This window comes from Nelumbo nucifera, chromosome 3, assembly GCF_055504915.1.
Source record: "Nelumbo nucifera cultivar China Antique chromosome 3, China Antique-T2T, whole genome shotgun sequence".
NCBI lineage: Eukaryota > Viridiplantae > Streptophyta > Magnoliopsida > Proteales > Nelumbonaceae > Nelumbo > Nelumbo nucifera.
Window position 1 is genome coordinate 105601736 of NC_142651.1, and position 19643 is coordinate 105621378.

At 38.2% G+C, this 19643-nt stretch overlaps 1 protein-coding gene across 4 annotated transcripts in view; it reads left to right on the forward strand.

The window, feature by feature from the left end:
* Positions 1 to 19643, forward strand: part of LOC104598841 (Polynucleotidyl transferase, ribonuclease H-like superfamily protein) — a 36841-nt gene that overhangs the window by 14273 nt on the left and 2925 nt on the right. For all 4 annotated transcript variants that reach the window (XM_010261082.2, XM_010261080.2, XM_088901430.1 and 1 more), the window contains exons 4-8: positions 102 to 186; positions 4389 to 4473; positions 15368 to 15552; positions 17573 to 17705; positions 19396 to 19532. In XM_010261082.2, the coding sequence (XP_010259384.1) occupies positions 102 to 186; positions 4389 to 4473; positions 15368 to 15552; positions 17573 to 17705; positions 19396 to 19532 (625 nt within the window). The remainder of the gene's footprint in view (positions 1 to 101; positions 187 to 4388; positions 4474 to 15367; positions 15553 to 17572; positions 17706 to 19395; positions 19533 to 19643) is intronic.

The following is a 19643-nucleotide window of genomic DNA, read 5'->3' on the forward strand; positions in this document are numbered from 1 at the left end:
CTTTTCTATACGTTTTTATGGATTCTTGACACCCTTATGGTTAGAGGAGTGGTTTTCTTTTTTTCCCCTCAGTTAATTAGAATATTCCATTAAAATTGCAGTACACTAAAGAAGTTAGCGGAGAAAGGATGTTGGGATATTGCCGAGACAAGGACTAACAAAGATATTCAACTTGTTCAATACCTGGTAACAACTTGCTTTGGCATTAGATGTTGTTATATCACATCTTCGGGTTTGGGAACTTTGTTGGAATTTGTTCTTCAAATCATATGCATCTACTATTCTAAGAATAATCTGACTTTGGAATGGAACTCCTAAATGGGTTGCAAATTAATTTTTTTTTTTTTTTATTTATTGATAATGGGATGGATGGCTGAAGGAACTGGAGACAGTGACTTGGAAATACTGGGAGTTAATGAAAGGATTTAAGTGGTTAAGTAGAGATATGACTACTATCATCCAATGGGAAAGGAGACCAGCAAATAAGATGGCTGGTTATTTTGCAAAACATGGGGTCCATAAGTGTGTACTATTTTTGGCTCAATTGTAATTTGATCCTGTAATGGGGGGCTGCACCTTGTGCCTCTGTTTGGATGATTTATTGAGAAGAATAGTATATTTACAAGCATTACATTTTCTGCCCCCCCAAGCCAAGGCGTCAGCCAATCTGTTAGCTGATCTACAAACCCACTTAAAGCTAGTCCAGAAAACTTGGCTAGTATTTTTAAGCCAATCCACCACTACCTTGGAATTTCCTTCCAACTTTACATTTCTGAAGCCAAGTTTTCTACTCAGTCTTAGACCTTGAAGGGCATCTGATAATTCAGCCGTTATTGAGTTTCCACTTCTATTGGTCCAGAAAACATGGCTATTATTTCTCCATGGCTATTTCTAGATACTCCTCCAATGCCAGTCAAACCTGAATTGCCCATATCATATCCATCAAAGTTTAGTTTTGACCTGATAGGATGGTTTAAGGATCCAGAGTCTATAACCTGGTGCTTTAGGGATGAGATGAATAAATTTAAATGGCTAACCAGAAACATGAATTTGAGAATACGTTGGGTTAGGATAACAGCTTAATGCTATGGCAGATGTGTTGGCTAAACAAGGGGTAAATAGGGATAATTTGTTGTATTGGGCTCAGTTGTAATTGACTTTTGTAATTTGTTTGTTATGTGAGAGGTAGCATCCCGTGCCTCTTTGATACTGCCTATTTTCATTTCTCTTTAATAAACACTTATAAAAGTGTAATCCATGGTGAAAGGGGCAAAGATATCTAAAGTTTTTTTTTTTTTTTGCCACTGAATCACTTGAACCAAGAGGAGGCACGAGGTGTTACCTCCCCTTAAAGGTGATTCCAAGCCCAACTCTTTTCAGATTACAGTTACAAAACAGCCAAAAACAGAGAATCCCTTGAAGCCCCTTGTTTAGCTAAAGAATCTGCCAAAGCATTTGCCGATCTACTAACCCACTGAATCTAACTGACATGGTTCTTGTAAGCCATTTGACTTTTTTGATGATATCCCTATATCCCCAAACAACAGTTTCTGGGTCCGACATCCATCCCACTATCACCTTAGAGTCTTCTTCAATTATCAAATTAGTCACTCCAAGTTGTTTGGAAATCTGTAGTCCTTGTACCACAGCTAATATCTCAGCCCTTGTAGAGTCTCCATAACCCACTGGACTTGAGAATAAGGATAGAATGTTGTCATCATTTTTCCTTAAGATCCCTCCTATACCTAAATGTCCTGGATTACTTGACTGCTCCCATCAAAGTTCAACTTTACAACCCCTTCCATAGGGGGTAACCAACTTGCTTGTGTTTTATTTTTCTTGGATGAGGTGGAGGCCACTTCTGCCCAACTTCTTCGAAGGTCATCACTAGAGTAATCCACAAAGAGATCAGTAGTTTTTAGCCAAAGGATTGCCCTTGTCAGTATACAATCCTTTATTTCAGCAATGTTTCTCTCCTCCTGGAAAATTCTAGCATTTCTTTCCTCCCAAATGGTCCATAAGAGGGCTGCCCAAATGCATTTCCACATTACTTTCCCTCTCTTTGTTGGCCAACCAAAAAAAGACGGATCAAAAAGCAGATTTGCTTCAGGAGGCAGGTTCCACCTGTACCCAAACAGCATAAAAAACCAATTCCAAATATTTACTATAAAAGAGCAAGAAATCAGTAGGTGATAACAGTCCTCATTCTGCACTTTACATAAAATGCACCAATTGGGGGACAAGCATGAATAAGGTCTCTTTTTTTGTACATTGTTTGCAGTATTAATTTTACCATAATACACTTCCCAACAAAAACCAACAATTTTAGGTGGAATTGGCCTTGACCAAACTTCTTTAACTGGGAACAACAAGGGGGAAGGAGTAGAGCATAGGGACTGGAAGAAGGAAGAACAAGAGAAGAAGACACTCGAGGTCAAAAACCAAAATCTTCTATTTGGTTTCCTATGAACGAGATCTCTCTGTAAATATTCTCTCATTCCTTTCTTCCCAAATAGACGAGAAGATTGCTGCCCTTGTACATTTCTCCAGGAGAGTTCCACCTGCAATCAAATAGAGAAAAACCACTCTCAAATGCAAGATGTAAACAAACAAGGGATTAGTAAGCGAAAAGTAGATTTACTGCTTGCATTGCAAATAAAGCATTTATGGGGTGATAAAGCCTAATATTGCCTCTTTTCCTTTAAGGTCTCACAAATGTTGATTTTCAGATAATAGACCTCTTAATAAAAAGCCCTAATTTTTTCTTTGGAATTAACCCATTTCAAATAGCCTTAATTGGGAAACCTTGTGATGACTTTGGGGGATTGCAAATTAGTTCACCTGGTTTTAAGGTCTTAAGGCATAGATAATCAACTAATGCAATTAAAATGTAAAGTTACTGGTGTTGCAGTTCTATTTGCATTATGATAAATTGTGATCAGTCCTTGTAAAATCTAAATTTTGCATTGGATAAAATAACTAAGGTACAAACACTTCAGAATAAATTTGAGTTTAATGACTGTAAGACCCTATCTACGTTATCAGTGTTCTTCCAGAAGTTTCTAATTATGAACCATGGACCATTGAACATGGTCCATCTAACCACATGCTATGGTTTTTATTAATCTAGAATTATTTGTTGCTTTTATTTTTGGTTATTTGCAGTATCTCCCTCTGCACTTAACTTTAGTGGCCTGTAATCCGTATGTACTAGCAGACAAATTTATTCTTAGCAGAGAATGGTATGGTCATTTTCTAATAGAGTGCAATCCTTTTTTTTTATAATTGAAAAATTAATTCATTAATCAAACAGATAGATAAGTTACAAGTATCCCCAAGAAAGGCACGAGGTGAAGCCTCTCTCAAAAAAGGTTACACCCAACCAAAAAGAGGAAAAGTCTGAATAGACAAAACAGAAGGTTACACCTTGTAATCCTTTATTTTTATGCATCCGAAAATTTGAGTCTCACAGCACAATATTTGTGGTTATGGCTTGCGAGTTCCTAAATTCTTGGAGGGGTCAATGTGTTGAATAGGGTTTCCCACCATTTTTTCTACTGAGCTAAAATTGTAAATTGTGGACAGTTGTTGAAAATGAGGAATATATGGAAATGGAAGAACATGCACCATGTTGAATTATTGAAAATCATGTTATCAACTAAAAATTGAAAAAAAAAGACATCATCTGCATGTTCTTGTCTATTGTATTGCATTGCAGTTTATTGCAGTGTGCAAAGAGGCCACAACAATCTAAGGTTGTCTTAACACATCAAACCTGATATTGATGCTAATGTTTTTGATGTATTGGATATACAAGCAACTATGGTCCTTGTCTGGTAATGGAGGCTTCACATGACAAGAGGACAAAATATAAACCTTTTTTTTTTTGGTGTGTGTGTGTGTGTGGAAACACAAGGCGCCATTGAGTGTTAGGTGTTGTCCCTTTTATGATTAAGGGGCCCATGATAGCCAATCCTGTGAAATCAGCACCTATCTTGGGGATGTTCCTATTTCTCAATATTTGTTGCATCTCAAGTTCTGTTTGTCAATAGATTTTTTTTTTTTCTGCTTTCTTTTAATTGAAGTGCAGCAATATGGTTTCTAAGTACATTGTGACAAATAATAATTTCCTCCATTAGTAATGGAAACGATGAGCTAGCTGATAGAAATCACAAAATCTGCAAAAAAGATGAATGAATTAGAAGTTCTAGGGCTCTGGAATTTTGTTAAGAAATAAAGCACAGAGGTTGATCAATGTGGTAGTTTAGTTGTGTTGGAAATGGAGTATTCAAAAAATTTCTATTGATTGGCACTGGATTTTCTTTGGAAATCTTATATGTCAACATGCTACTTGAAAGTTTTTGATGGATATATATGTTTTCTAACAGGTGTATTTGGCAATGGAAGCGGGCTACTCAGAGAAGGTTGATGAATTATGTGAGAGATACTCCCTTCAAAGTCCTATGAAAAAAGGCATGCAAAGTCCCTCTCTCTCTCTCTCTCCAGAGAATTAAATTTGATTATTGGAATGAATTATTTATGGTGAGGGTGGTGAACTGGGTGAAAACTATGCCTCTCTTTGCACATTTCACTACAGAATATTATCACAAATTGGCAAACCGTTGCTGCCTATCTAGGATAAGATTACTGATCCAATGTTTGCCTCCAACTCAACCTAAGACCAAATTGAACTTTGAAGGCTGCAGCTTAGAGAATCATGGGACCTCTGGGATCGAGTGTAATTAGAAGATATTTTGGGACTTAAATGACATTTGTCTTGGGCCCTGTAGATATGGTGGCTCTACTAAGGTAGAGCTTTTGGAAGTTCTATAAGGGCCAAGGCTGAGTCAGAACTTTAACTATAGGAACATGGTGGAGCGTAATTCTAAAGTAGTAGTGGGATGGCAGAAGAATTGGATGCAAAATTCCATGTTGCTCCTAGATGTGCTAATAGTGTGGCTGATGCTTTGGGCAGACAAGGAGTAAATAGGACTCATCTATTTTGGGAGGAGGTCCCTTGGGAGAGCCTGATGTAACTAAATATGAAGAAAGGGGTAGGTAGTATATACTTGCCTACAAAAAGGGCCACCTTAAATTATGTACTAAACTTGCAAACCATTCTTTTACATATAAATAAAATGCTTAATGATAAAAAATTAGTTGTTGAATATTATTGGGCCAGTATTTTTTCTAGCTTAAATGTGCCATTTCTTATTTTTCTTTATTTGTTTGTTGAGTGGTCCCATGAATTATCATTTCATCCTTTGTTTGTAGTTTTCAAGGTGTCGAGGCAAGGCTAGGCAATAAAGGGGGCACCTTGTCGCCTAAGTTGGCACTAGGCGTCCCCTAGGCAATGGGATCTTTTTGAGTAAAATCCATGAATACTAGGGTAATTCCCTAGAGCATGTGCCAACCATCTTTCACTATTAATTGTCTACATAAAAAGTGTATAAACTTCATTTAAAACATAGAAAATCAACATATTCATGAAAAAAGTGGAAAAAAGAAAGAAATTTCAGAAAATAGAGGGGCTGAGCTTCTATTTTTATCCTAGAAAAGAAGAAAGAAGGAAGAAAAAGAAGTTTAATTGTTGATTGGACAAAAATTTGAGTTTTCCATGCCTTATTGGTTCAGGTTTTGAAGTCTTTGAGTTAAGAAAAATAATAAAAAGAAACTAATATTTTAGTTCAAGGTTTTGAAACAGGAACTGGAAGATCTTCTTAGGAAGGAGGAGATAAGTTGGAGGCAAAAATCTAGGTGCAAATGGCTAAAGGAAGGGGACATCAATACAAGGTTTTTTCATTCGTTGGCAAATGGGAGGAGAAGGAAGAATTTTGTTTCAAAATTGGAGTGGGATGGGCAATTGCTGACAAGGGAAGATGATATAGCTCAAGCTTTGGTTAATCACTTCAAATTAGTGTATGACAACCCAGGGAGACCTAGTGAGAGGTTAGAGGACTTGGAGTGGAAGGTGGAAGATAGTGTCTTATTGGAATCTTTGGAAAGAAGATTTGAGGCCCAAGAAGTGAGAAATGCAATCTTCTCCATGGATCGAGCTAAAGCTCCTGGGCCTGATGGTTTTTCGATGGCCTTCTATCAAGATTGTTGGGAGATAATTAGAGAGGATTTGTTGGAGGTTTTTGAAGAGTTCTATGAGAGAGGCAAATTTAACTCGGGAGCAAATGCAACTTTTATTGCCTTGGTTCCTAATAAGAAGGACGCTCTCCAACCAAAGGATTTCAGACCTATAAGCCTGGTGGGAAGCATGTATAAGATCATCTCTAAGGTCCTAGCGCTAAGATTAAAAAAGATCCTCCCGTCTCTAATCTCACCGTATCAAGGGGCCTTTGTAGAAAGAAGACAAATTGTAGATCAAATACTTATTGCCAATGAATGTGTTGAGGTGAAGATGAGGAAAAAGGAAAAGGGGTTGGTTTGCAAATTGGATCTTGAAAAGGCATATAACATGGTGGACTGGGATTTTTTACTAGAGGTTCTCAAGCGGAGAGGGTTTGGGGAGAGATGGTGCAGTTGGGTAAAGGGATGCATTTCTTCATGTCATTTCTCAATATTGGTGAATGGTGTAGCTAGGGGTTTCTTTCCTGCAAAGAGGGGTATTAGGCAAGGAGATCCATTGTCCCAATGCATCTTTACCCTAGTAGCTGATGTGTTGAGTGCCATGATTTCGAGGGTGGTCACACACTTACAATTTGCAGATGACATCATCTTGTTTTGTGACAGGAAGGAAGGGGAATTACGGAACTTAAAGAGTCTAGTGCTTCAATTTGAAAGGAAGTCCAATCTTAAAGTGAATTGGGGAAAAAGTTGTGTGGCAGGGCTCAATCTAGGCGGAGAGGAGGTGGATTCCCTAGCTAGGATTTTGGGGTGTGAAGTGGGGGCTGGCCTTTACAATATTTGGGGCTACCACTGGGAGGGAACCCAATGGTTGAGAGTTTTTGGTACCCTGTAATTGAAAGATTCTCCAAGAGGTTAGCAAATTGGAAGAGGAATTACATCTCTTTAGGGGGTAGGATAACCTTAATCAAGTCAACCTTAGCCAACCTGCTAGTTTATTTCCTATCTACCTTTAGAGTACCAATGAAAGTAGCTAATCAGTTAGAGAAGATAAGGAGGGATTTCTTGTGGGAACCAGGGGATACTAAGTAGGATCACTTAGTGAAGTGGGAGGTGGTTTCTAGGAGTAGGGATGATGGAGGCTTTGGGTTAGGAAATATAAGATTAAGAAACATGGCTTTGCTGGGGAAATGGATTTGGAGACAACCGATGGAACAAGACAGACTTTGGTCTAGAGTGATTGTTAGTATTCATGGATTGGTAGATAACGGCTGGGATGCAGGACTCGACCCTGGGGCTTCTCAGTGTTCTCCTTGGAAAGCTATTCAAGGTATTTTGCCTTTTATGCTTCCTTATTTCAAATATGATGTTTGGGTTGGTGAAAACTCCCTTAAAGATAGATTTCCTTCTATTTACTCCTTGTCTGAAAACAAAAGAAAAGTGATCTCTTCAGTGTTTGTTGATAACTCCTGGGATTTGGGCTTGAGAAGAGGTCTAAGGGATTTTGAAATGGGGATGGTTGATGATTTGATCACTCAGTTAAGGGAAGTCTTTCTTGATCAGTCTTGTAGAGATAGCAGAATTTGGAAACTTTCCCCTTCTGGTTTTTTCAATTGCTCTTCTTTCTATAACATTTTGCTTCAGACCTCTAACCTTGTAGGGAACTTTCCTTCAAAGGTGGTGTGGGGTAGCCCTGTACCCCCTAAAATTCAGGCCTTTTGTTGGGAAGCGGTACTCCAAAAAATCAACACCTTGGATTTATTGCAGAAAAAGAGGCCAAATATGTGCCTCTCCCCCCATGTTTGTTGCCTATGTTTGGGTTCTGGTGAGACAATTTCACATTTACTAATCTCATGTCCTTTTGTGTTCTTTATTTGGTCTTGGTTCTCTTCTCTCTTTGGCTGCAGGTGGACTCCCTCCTCAAGCGTGGTGAACCTCTTTGATCCAACTTTTTACAGGCAACCAACGGTTCGTGGAAGGATTATGTGGAGAGCCACTAGAGCTGCTGTATTGTGGTCAGTGTGGGAGGAAAGAAACAATAGGATCTTTAAAGGCAGATGTAGATCCAAGGAAGAGGTTGTGGAAGGAATAACTACTAAGGTTATCCATTGATTGAAATCCTGTGATCTTTTTAAGTATTTCTCAGTTGAAGACATTTATAGAAGTTGGGGTATTGTGGCATCTACTACTACTTCCAAAGCTATGATACAGGAAGTTTGGTCCCCACCGGCACAACAAAGGGTGAAACTGAACTTTGATGGAAGCTCTATAGGTAATTCAGGCCCATCTGGTATAGGAGGTGTTTTCAGAGATAATGAAGGCAAGATAATGGCTTTGTTTTCAGGTCCAATAGGAGTTGGAGATTCCTTAAGAGCGGAAATCTTGGCACTACATCAAGGTGTAAAACTGGCCAAACAGTTGGGGCTACAGCAGATTGAGATAGAGGGAGACTCCAAGTTGGTAATTGGGTGGATGCAATTAGGGCAGCTGGGAATTTGGCAATATAGACAGCTGATAAGGGAAATTCTTAGCATAACAAGGGAGGTGGGTGTTTGGTTCAAGTGGATAATGAGATCTGCAAATGGTTTTGCTGACGCCCTAGCAAAACAAGGGACTGCAAGGGAGAGTCTTTTTTGGGTAGTGCTGTAATGTTTGATGTTTATTGGATCAACCTTTTCTAATAAGGGTTGAATTCTGTATTTCAGGTTAATTTATCTGTAATGAAAGTTATCGTTTCTGATAAAAAAAAAATTTAGTTCAAACTAAAACTAAATAGTGGGTTCTTGTATCATATGGTGTAGGAATAGTAGACATGCTTTCTGCTGATAAAAAAAAAAGCTGACATGCTTTCACTGGGTTATTTGTTTTTTCATTTGATTGATGGCAGCATACTTGTGTTTTATTGGATTGTTGCAACTATGTGAACTCATGAAAACCAAATCACTTATGCATGCACTCACTAGGTAATTTGGTTTATCCTTTGACTTTTAGCATGTTTGGGTGTTTTTAGAGGCCACAAGAAAGTGTTATGATTATGTGAACTCATTGCTCCACATGTTAGGCTACCTTTCCTATTTTTTATATTCCTAGTGTTAGAATCGATAGTACAAGGCTACCTTAATGAGGGACAACACTGTCTTTTGTAATCTATTACAAGAGTATAAATACAAAGTGGGTTGGTTGAGAGAGGTGACTTTTCTTCTTCTCATACCGAACCCTTTCTCCTTCTTTTCCTTATCTTACTCTTCTTCTTCTTCTTCTTCTTCTTTTTTTCCTCTTCTTACTTACTTCAGACCTAGAACTGAACTAGGGTTAATCGAACTATTCACATGGTACCAGAGCTCTAGGAAATCAGTTTAGAACTCAGTCTTCTTTTCTCTCCCTTCGTCCTCCTGAGGTTGCCATATCAGAAATTTTCTTCGAAGTAACTTCTAAACGGATTGGAGGATCGATATTCGATAAGGGACCAAAAAGGAGTGGTCGCTTTTCCCTCTTGGAGGTAAATATGCCTCTAGTTGCTGTGGTGGTGGCCGTTGTGGTGGTGTGCTAGAAGCCCTCTACTCGATGACACGAAGGGAGTTGGTTGTGGACAGGTGTGAATAGAAATCTCTAATCGACTAATAGTGGAGTGTGATCCTTTTTTGGGGGTTCGATTTCATTCATGTGGCAGTGTTGATTGGTAGGTATGCATATGAACCTCTTTTTTTTTCTGTTTATACCTGGATATGTGCGATGATAGTAGGGTTTTCGGGTGCTGAACCCTTAACAACAGCAGTGTGGTCATAACACTACTTTATTGTGTGGTGTAAGGTGTAGTGCTGAATGGTAAAGGGCGATTTGTTTTGCTTATCATAGTTGAATTCTTTGTGGTTTGAGGTGAATTGGTTATGATGGCAACAACTGGAGAGGGTAGTGATAATAAGACAAGTGTTATGATTTCTCTTGATTACCTAAATGTTCAGATGACCTCTATCAAATTAAATGGTGAGAACTATGTGCCATGGGCTAAATCTGTGGAAGTGTTTTTGAGAGCCAAGAAAAAGGTGAAACATGTGAGAGGAGAAACCATCTTCTAATTCTCTAGGGTTTAGTGATTGGGAACAGGAGGATGCACAAATTATGACTTGGTTGTGGAATAGCATGGAACCTAAAATTAATGTGAATTTTATGTTCCTGAATACAACTAAGGAAATCTGGGACCATGCTAAGAAACTTTATTTTGGCCAAGATAATACCACTAGAGTGTATCAACTTTACCAAGAGTACTTCAACCTGAAGCGGGGTAATCAAAACATAGAAGAATACTATGCAAGGATGAGAAACCTCCGTAATGAGCTTAATGTGTATCACCCTTTGACTTTAGATGTTCAAATTCAGCAGCAATAGCAAGAGCAACTTGGTGTGACAAGGTTTTTAGTGGGTTTAAATTTTGAATATTGGGTGGGTCTGTTCTCCCCTCTCATGAGGAAGTGTTTGCCCGACTTCGGAGGATTTCTATTGACCCTACGGAGTCTTCCTTTCTCTTGGACAGCTTTGGTTTTGTGGTGACAAGAGGGGGAGGTCGTGGAAATAGAGGTGGTGGATGTGGTCGTGGATTTCCATGGACCCGAGGTGGTCCTATGTTTAATCATATTGGTGGTCACAATGAAGGTCGAGAGTCAAGGGGAGGTCGTGGTAAAGGAAGAAGTACTGGTCCTAGGAAATGCACATACTATGGATTAGAAGGACATATTGTTAACTTTTGTTATGATTTACATGGTCCACCCAACACTTGGGCTAATCATGCTGTGAGTGTGACTAGTAGTGGTGGTACAGTTAGTGAGAACCAACAGATTGATCAGACCCCCTCCACATCAACTAGTGCTTTTGGGAAGGAAATGGTGAGCGTCCCACATGAGCTATATGAGAAGTTTCTTTAGACATCCTCTCAATAGAACACAACTACTATTGCACATTCAGGTATGGCTTGCTTGGCTTCCAAACCCTTACACTGGATCATCGACTCTGGAGCCTCTGATCATATGTCTGGAATTTTGGATGTGTTTTCTTCACTTTCTCAGTCTTCTACGTCCCAAACAGTTACCCTTGCTAATGGTTCTACCTCTCCCATTTGCGGTGTTGATGATGTTGATTTTACCTCCTTATCTTTATCCTCTGTCTTATATGTACCCAAGTTTCTTTTTAATCTTATGTTTGTTAGTAGATTAACCAAGTCAATTGTTCTATAACCTTTTATCCCTCTTCTTGTGTGTTTTAGGATTTCAAGATGGGGATGAAGATTGGTGGAGGGCATGAGGCAGGTGGATTGTATTATCTTGATGGTGGTGGTCCGGAAGTATCTCTTTAATCCTCTCTTACTCCTCTCAAGTCTCCAGTGGCACTGTAGACTTGGTCATCTGTTGCTCAAGGCTCTGAAGTTATTGATCCTGTCTTTAAGTTGTCTTCCATCGTTAGATTGTGAGTTGTGTCAGCTTGGGAAACACCATAGAGTTTCTTTTAGCCCTAGAGTTGATAGTCGTATTTTGAGTCCTTTCTCTTTAGTTCATTTAGATGTTTGGGGTCCAAACAAAGTAGTGTCTTACAATGGTTATAAGTATTTTGTAATTTTTGTTGATGATTTTTCAAGGATGACATGGCTCTATCTTATGAAAGACCGAAGTAATTTGTTCTTTATTTTTCAAAAATTTTATGCTGAAATGCGTACCCAACTTGGAGTTCATATTAAAATTCTTCACTCAGATAATGCAAAAGAGTACACCTCAACACCATTTCAGAAATACTTAGAGCACCATGGGGTAATTCATCAAACTTCTTGTTCTTATACCCCACAACAGAATGGCGTGGCTGAACGGAAAAACCGAAACTTACTTGAAACTGCTCGGTCAATTATGTTTGATATGAATGTCCCAAAGCGTTTTTGGAGTGATCCTTACATCATGTTTTATCATCAATTGGATGCCCATGTCCATCCTTGGAAGTCAATCTCCTTTCTCAGTCTTGTTCCCTACTCTTTTTCCATTCCCTTTTACTCTTAGAGTCTTTGGTTGTGTTTGTTTTGTTCAGAATATAGGGCTTGGACTGGACAAGTTAGATGCGCATGCTACAAAATGCATCTTCCTTGGATACTCTAGAACCCAGAAAGGGTACAAGTGTTATAACCCTAGCTCTCATTGGTCCTTTGTGTGTTTTGATGTCACTTTGTTTGAGTCGGTTCTATTCTTCTTGAATACTGATGCCCCTTCTCTTGCTCCTATGGTTCCACTTTCAGTCCCAATTGAGGACCCCCTTTGGTTTCTGTTCTACCTTAGTTGCCGTCTCCCCTAGCGCAGGTTAATACTAAGAGGCCACCAATCACACAAGTGTATACTCACAGAAGAGCACCGGCCCCTCCTCTAGTTCAGCCCTCGTTGGCGGATCCTGTAGTTGTATCTCCTCCTTCTGACCTTAATTTTCCTATTGCATTGCGGAAAGGTAAATATAGTTGTACATCTCATCCTATTTCTCATTATGTTTATATTGCTCACCTTTCCGCTTCCCATCAACATTTTATATCCTTGTTATCATCTGTTTCCACTCCTAAGACTGTCCAAGAAGCCCTTACTTCTCCAGGGTGGTGGCAAGCAATGGAAGAGGAATTGTATGCTCTGGCACACAATCACACATGGGAACTTACCACTCTCCCTCTTGGTAAGCATGTTGTTGGATGTAAGTGGGTCTACACAGTGAAGTATCTTCCAGATGGTAGTGTGGAACGATTGAAAGCCAGGTTAGTGGTCAAAGGCTATTCTCAGTTATACGGTGTTGACTATACGGAGACATTCTCTCTTGTGGATAAGATTGGTTCAGTTCGGGTGTTGATGTCTTTAGCAACAATGTATAATTGGCCTCTCTTTCAGCTTGACATAAAAAATGCCTTTTTACATGGTGATCTAGTTGAGGAAGTATGTATGGAGCAACCACCAGGGTTTGTTGCTCAGGGGGAGGATGGTAAAGTTGGCAGACTTATGAAGGCGATTTATGGACTGAAATAATCTCCACATGCGTGGTTTGGCAGATTCAGTGAAGTAGTGAAGAACTTTGGCATGAAACAGTGTCAAGTAGACTATTTTGTGTTCAACTGTGAATCAGAAGATGGGAAAATCTTGTTAGTGGTGTATGTGGATGATATTGTCATAACTGGTAGTGACAACAATGGGATTGACAGGTTGAAAAACTTTCTACAGGATCACTTCCACACAAAAGATCTGGGTAAGCTAAAATACTTCTTGGGAATAGAAGTTGCAAGGTCAAGGGATCGAATTAACTTGTGCCAAAGGAAGTTTGTCCTTGATTTACTTGAAGAAATAGGGTTGTTGGGTGCCAAACCAGCTGAAACACCCACGGAATCGAATGTTATGTTGAGTATTGATGCAGGTGATGGGAAAATTGAACTACCCAACTATTACTCAGCCAAATATATCATTTACTGTAAGCATGTTGAGTTAGTTTATGCAACATCCTCGGGTCCCACATTGGAAAGCAGTTCTAAGAATAGTTAGGTACCTGAAGGGAGCTCTAGGTCGTGGGCTGTTATATAAAAGTGGAGGAACTCTTGAGATAGAGGGGTATACAGATGTTGACTAGGCCAGATCTGTGTTTGGTTGGAGATCCACTACTGGGTATTGTACCTTTCTTGGTGGCAATCTAGTAACTTGGAAGAGCAAGAAACAAACAATGGTGGCAAGAAGCAGTGCGGAAGCTAAGTAAAGGGCTATGGCTCATAGTACATGTGAACTAGTGTGGCTGAAAAATCTTTTGCAAGAAATGGGGTTCTCAATTGACAAGCCAGGAGGGTGTACTATGATAATCAAGCTGCTGTCCACATTTCTTCCAATCCAGTCTTTCATGAGAGAACAAAGCATATCGAAGTTGATTGCCACTTTGTAAGAGAAAAGGTGATCAATGGAGTGATAAATACAGCTCATGTGAGTTCAGAAAACCAATGGGCAGATCTGTTTACAAAGGGGCTGAGTCGGGGAAGAGTGGATTACATATGTGACAAGCTGGGATTTATGATATATATTCTCCAGCTTGAGGGGGAGTGTTAGAATCGACAGTACAAGGGTAGTTAAGTCTTTTGTATATCTAATTAAGGTTAAATGGTCTATTATGTCTAGGTTTAAGTTGTGTGTCCCATACTTAATGAGGGACAACATTGTTTTTTGTAAAATAATACATAGAGAGTATAAATACAAAGTGGGTCGGATGAGAAAGGTGACTTTTCTTCTTCTCAGACCGAACCCTTTCTCCTTTTCTCTCTCTCTCTCTCACACACACACTCTTCTTCTTCTTTTCTTACTTCAGACCTAGAACTGAACTTGGGTTAATCGAACTATTCACACCTAGTAAGTTTGATCCTAGAGGTAGTTTTCATTTTATCATATAATAGCAAGTAGTTCATGTATCATTTGGAGTGGCAACAACGGGCATGCACTCATTGGGTGATTTGGTATTCATTTGATTGATAGAATGCTTGTGTTTTATTGGAAGGTCATAAGAAAGTGTTGTGACCATATGAACTAATCGAAACCAAATTACCAAGCCATGCACTCACAAGGTGATTTTGTTTAAATTTGATTATTAGGATTCCGCGACTAATTGGAGGGTTACAAGAAAGTGTTGTAACCATGTGAGCCGTTGAAATAAAATCACCTAGGCATGCACTCACTAGGTGATTTGGTTTTTCTTTTGCTTGATAACATGTTAATGTTTTATTGGAAGGTCACAAGAATGTATTGTCACCATCGGAACACAGCACACACTACTTTGGCATTTCTTGATTGTCATAGTAAGGTAGTAGGCCTTAGAGGTAGTCTCTATTTTTTCATATGTTAATGGGTTATTTTTGTATCATTTGGGGTAGGAGAGAGGCATGCACTCATCGGGTGAGTACATTTATCATTTGATTGTTAGCATGTTTCTGTTTTATTATAGGGTTGCAAGAAAATATTGTGACCATGTGCACTTATTGGAATCACATCACCCATGCATGCACTCGTTCAGTGATTTGGTCTTTCATTTGATTGATAGCATGCTTGTGTTTCATTGGAGGGTTGCATGAAAGTGTTGTGGTTGTGTGAACTCATTATTCAACATTAATTTTTTGCCTAGCACCCTTAAGAGAAGCATTTAGGCCAGCCCTACCTACTACTATGATACATATTATGCCAATATGAACTTGTTTCCAGGTAATATTAGTAACAATGTTTCCTGATGTACTTTTGTGTATTTGTTAATTTTCAATATGCTACAGATCTCGAAACAATTTCTGTGCAGACTCATTATTTACATCTTAATGAGTTAACTTTGGAAGATGTTATATGGGTTGATGAAATTGATGGTTTGCTTAATGCCACATCCCATATTGAAGAATGTAAAGTTGTTGGCATTGATTGTGAGTGGAAGCCTAATTATGAAAAGGGCAGCAAACCAAATAAGGTAATTGTAGGTTAAAATTTGCCATATTCCTTAGAGTTCTCATTTTCCAGTTCTCTATTCAAGTCACTCATTTACATATTGAGAATTTGGTATTCCTCTTCTTTATGTTCTTTCATTTCATTCTAAATTTGAGAATGGACAAGATATTGACATGTTTCATAAGCAAACAAGGAAGAATATTTTAAAGCACTCCAATAACATACATTTTTATGTTGGGTACTCTCATGTGGGTTAGAGGGTTACATCTTATTTTGGTTAAACTTTAGTTTACTTGATTTTATATCTGGTATTGTAGCTCCTACCATTTAATCATCCATTTGAAACCATTGTTCAATATACTGCACGTTCTTTGATGGTTTGACTTTTAAACTTGTTCTAAATCCATTGTTAAAATGTTTAATGTCTATAAGGTTTCAAACAAGATTGAAAGACTGCATAGTGAAAATGGGATTACAATTTAAATAGAGAAAGAGAGATAAGGTTTAAAATATCGTAACGTATCGGCCCGTATCGGCCGATACGTACCGTTTCCATAAGATTCTGATACACGGGACATGTAAATTTCATGTGTTCCGTATCTTTTCATATGTATCAGCCGATACAGGCTCGTATTGAGCCGTTTCGGATCTATATCGGCCTGTTTCGGGATTGTATCGGACCGTTTTGGATTTGTATCGGCCGATACAATCCCGAAACAGGCCGATACAAACCGAATCGTTTCGGTTTCCTTGTTCAATTAATCTATATTTAATACCAAATCTCTCTCATTAGTGTCTTTTATTACTTATCTATTTAAGTCTAGCTTCTTCATTAATTAGTTAATTACTCCTATATTTAAGGCAAATTTAAATTTAAATTTGAATTTTAGCGCCTAATTACATATCTCTCATTAATTCTATTAATTAATGACTCTCTCTTTCTCTCTCTCTCTCTCATTAATTTCGTTTTGTTAGTGTAAAAACTACAAATATTAACATTAGCTAGACTCGAACCTTGGTCACCAGATTTTAATGCACATAATTTTGCCACTAAACCAATCCAATTTGTTTGGTGTAATTACATGCATTTTTAGTTTTAAGTCAATTGTTTTTCTTTTCTTAGTGGTGCTTATTAATAAATGCTGAAATTAATTATTAAAATTTATATATAAATAAATATTAAGATAATTATATCGGTTATTTGAAAATCGATGTATATATACATTCACATTTTAGTTTTTTTTTTTGTTTTTTTCACATTTTAGTTATTCCATCATTTTTCAACGGCTACTAATTATGTATCGATATGTCACATTTTATATAAAAGTTAAATTATGGTTTTTTACATTTAAATGATTTATTTACAATCATATAAAACTTGTAAGCATTGTTAATGATATATTTTTTATGATTTTGAATTTGTTAACATATTTATGCGTATCTTGATTTTTCGTCTGTATCCATGCATATCCAAAACGTATCCCGATACGTCTCTTAAAATTGTCTTTCCGATACACCTTGCGTTTCCGATACTTTAAACCTAAGAGAGATAAAGATAAACTCTATCCAAAATTTATCCTAATCCAACTCAAACTTATTCTATCTTATCATAACAACTCAACTCAACACTCTATCTTTATTTTATTCCCTAATATGCCCCCTCAAATCCATGCAGATTGTTGTAAATCTGTTAATAAGTGCCAAAGGGGCACTTTAATCTTTTTATTTCTTTTAATTATGAGCTGTACTGCCGCCCTATTATAAATAAAGTTCTGGGTGCCGCCAGCCCAGATTTTTGGGTTCCTATCAAATTGTCCTTTATCCTTTTTCCTAGTTTCTTTTTGAGAAACTATTTTGCAACTGCTTTTTTTTGTCCATCTAAATTTGTAAGTCAATTTTATTCAAGACAATTAGATTTGTCAGTTAGAACCATATTGTGATGGAATAGCTATTACTGTTTTTTTTTTTTTTTGACTAATAATGATCATTTGATTTGTTATTCAGTTTCCAGCATTAATAGTGTTGACATTTCCATGACACAGGTCTCCATCATGCAAATTGCTTCTGAAAAGATGGTTTTCATCATTGATCTAATAAAGTTGTTCAAAGACGATGCCAAAATTTTAGATCACTGCCTAAAGTGCATTTTACATTCACCAAACATTTTGAAGCTTGGTACATTACTATCTGAAAGCCTTATCTCATTGGGTTCATACTTATTTAAAATTACTCTTGTGGTAGTATTGAGTAATTGAGATTTTCCCCCTAAAATACCATATTATTTGGCATCCAAAAGGTTGATTACAATTACAACCTACCTAAAAGGTAGGGGTGGCAATTTTTCACCCAACCCGCTGAACCCACCCAACCCACCCAGAATCTAACCCGCCCATTTACTTGGTGGGTTGTGTGATCAACCCATCACCCAACCCACCCATTTAAATGGGTTGGGTTGGGGATAACCATTGGGTTAACCATTACAAATATAAGTATTAATTCCTTTGCCTTTTTTTTAATTTTCTTCATTTGAATTAAATAATTTATAATTAATGCATTAATTTTCTATTAATTATTGACTAAATTTAGTTTTGTCTTGAATCAACACACTTCACCCAACATAAATCCAAATCAATTTCACCCAAGTTCGGACCAGTTCAACACAACCTGACCCGATCCAACATATACCAATCTGGGTCAACTCGAATTCGAAATAAACCTCAAACGGGATGGCTCGGTATCGCTTGCTTTGCCCGGTTTGGGTCGTCCGGTCCAAGCATCATTCACATAGCCCGACCCGACCCGACACAAGGTGATTCGGGTATACCCGAATCCGAACCGAGCCGGATCGGGTGAAGTTCGGACCTTAAACCACCCCACTTGCTTTACCCGGTTGGGATCATCCGGTTCATCTTGTATCCGTACAACCCGACCCGAATCAAGCACGGGTCAGCAATGCTTGTTGACCTAGATCCTTTGAGTCTCTGACCTGGGACCAACCCGAATCCAGCTCCGTCCGGTCTTTGTCCGGTCTGGCCCGACCAAAGACCGAACTGAACCGGACCGGTCGGGTGGTCCGACTAGACTGAATCCGGTCCGTTCGGGTCTGATCCAAACCGGCTCGGTCGGGGTCTGGTCCGTCTGGACTGGTCCAGATCTAAACGGTTCAACCACTCTTGATGTGATTAACTCAAAGACAATCCAAAGTTCAAGTTGGTTTGACCGTTTTGAAGCTAAGTGGTTCATCAAATCCGAAACCCGAACATAGTTAAATGGCTTTGCTGCTTGTGTAAAAATAATGCATGTAACAACTACTATTACCACTAAGCTATGACCAACTTATTTGTTAAGATGGAGTTAGTTTTTTGTTTTAAGTACATAAATATAAAATTAATGGGTTTGGGCGGGTTGGATTGGGTTAAAGCGGGTTTGGGTTGAACACAACCCATTTAATTTTACATAACTGGGTCATTAACGGGTTGGCGGGTTAAATGGGTTGGGTTTAAACTCAACCCAAACCAAACCCAACCCAACCCGCCCAATTGCCACCACTACTAAAAGGTTTCATGAACATAAATCACTTGCATTTAATAGGCATATGTACCATTATAACCATCCCATGTAAGCTTTTCTTTTTAAAATTCTTTTGGCATCCATAAAGTAAAGAGGGAGTAAAGATGGTTTTGCATCTCGGTTTTTTATCTATTGCCCAAATGAAATCTATCAAGGTGTTGATACATGTTGAGGGTCCTACTAGAGTGGACTAGAATTTCCATCTTATGAAAACCTAATCTCCATCTCATTAATTGTGAAATATTTATTGCAAAATAGTGATTGCCAGATTGCTCTATGGCTTTGTGATTTATAGGTTATAATTTTCAGTGTGATATAAAGCAGCTGGCTCATTCCTACGAGGAGCTAGAGTGTTTCAAGCATTATGAAATGCTATTAGATCTACAAAATGTATTCAAAGAACCTTGTGGTGGTTTATCTGGGCTTGCCAAGGTAATTTATAGATAATGATATTCCTACATTTTGCAACTTTTGCTTATTTATTTATTTGTGGGTTGGTGCCTTTTTTTAGAGATCTGAATGGATGATGCATAACATGGCAAG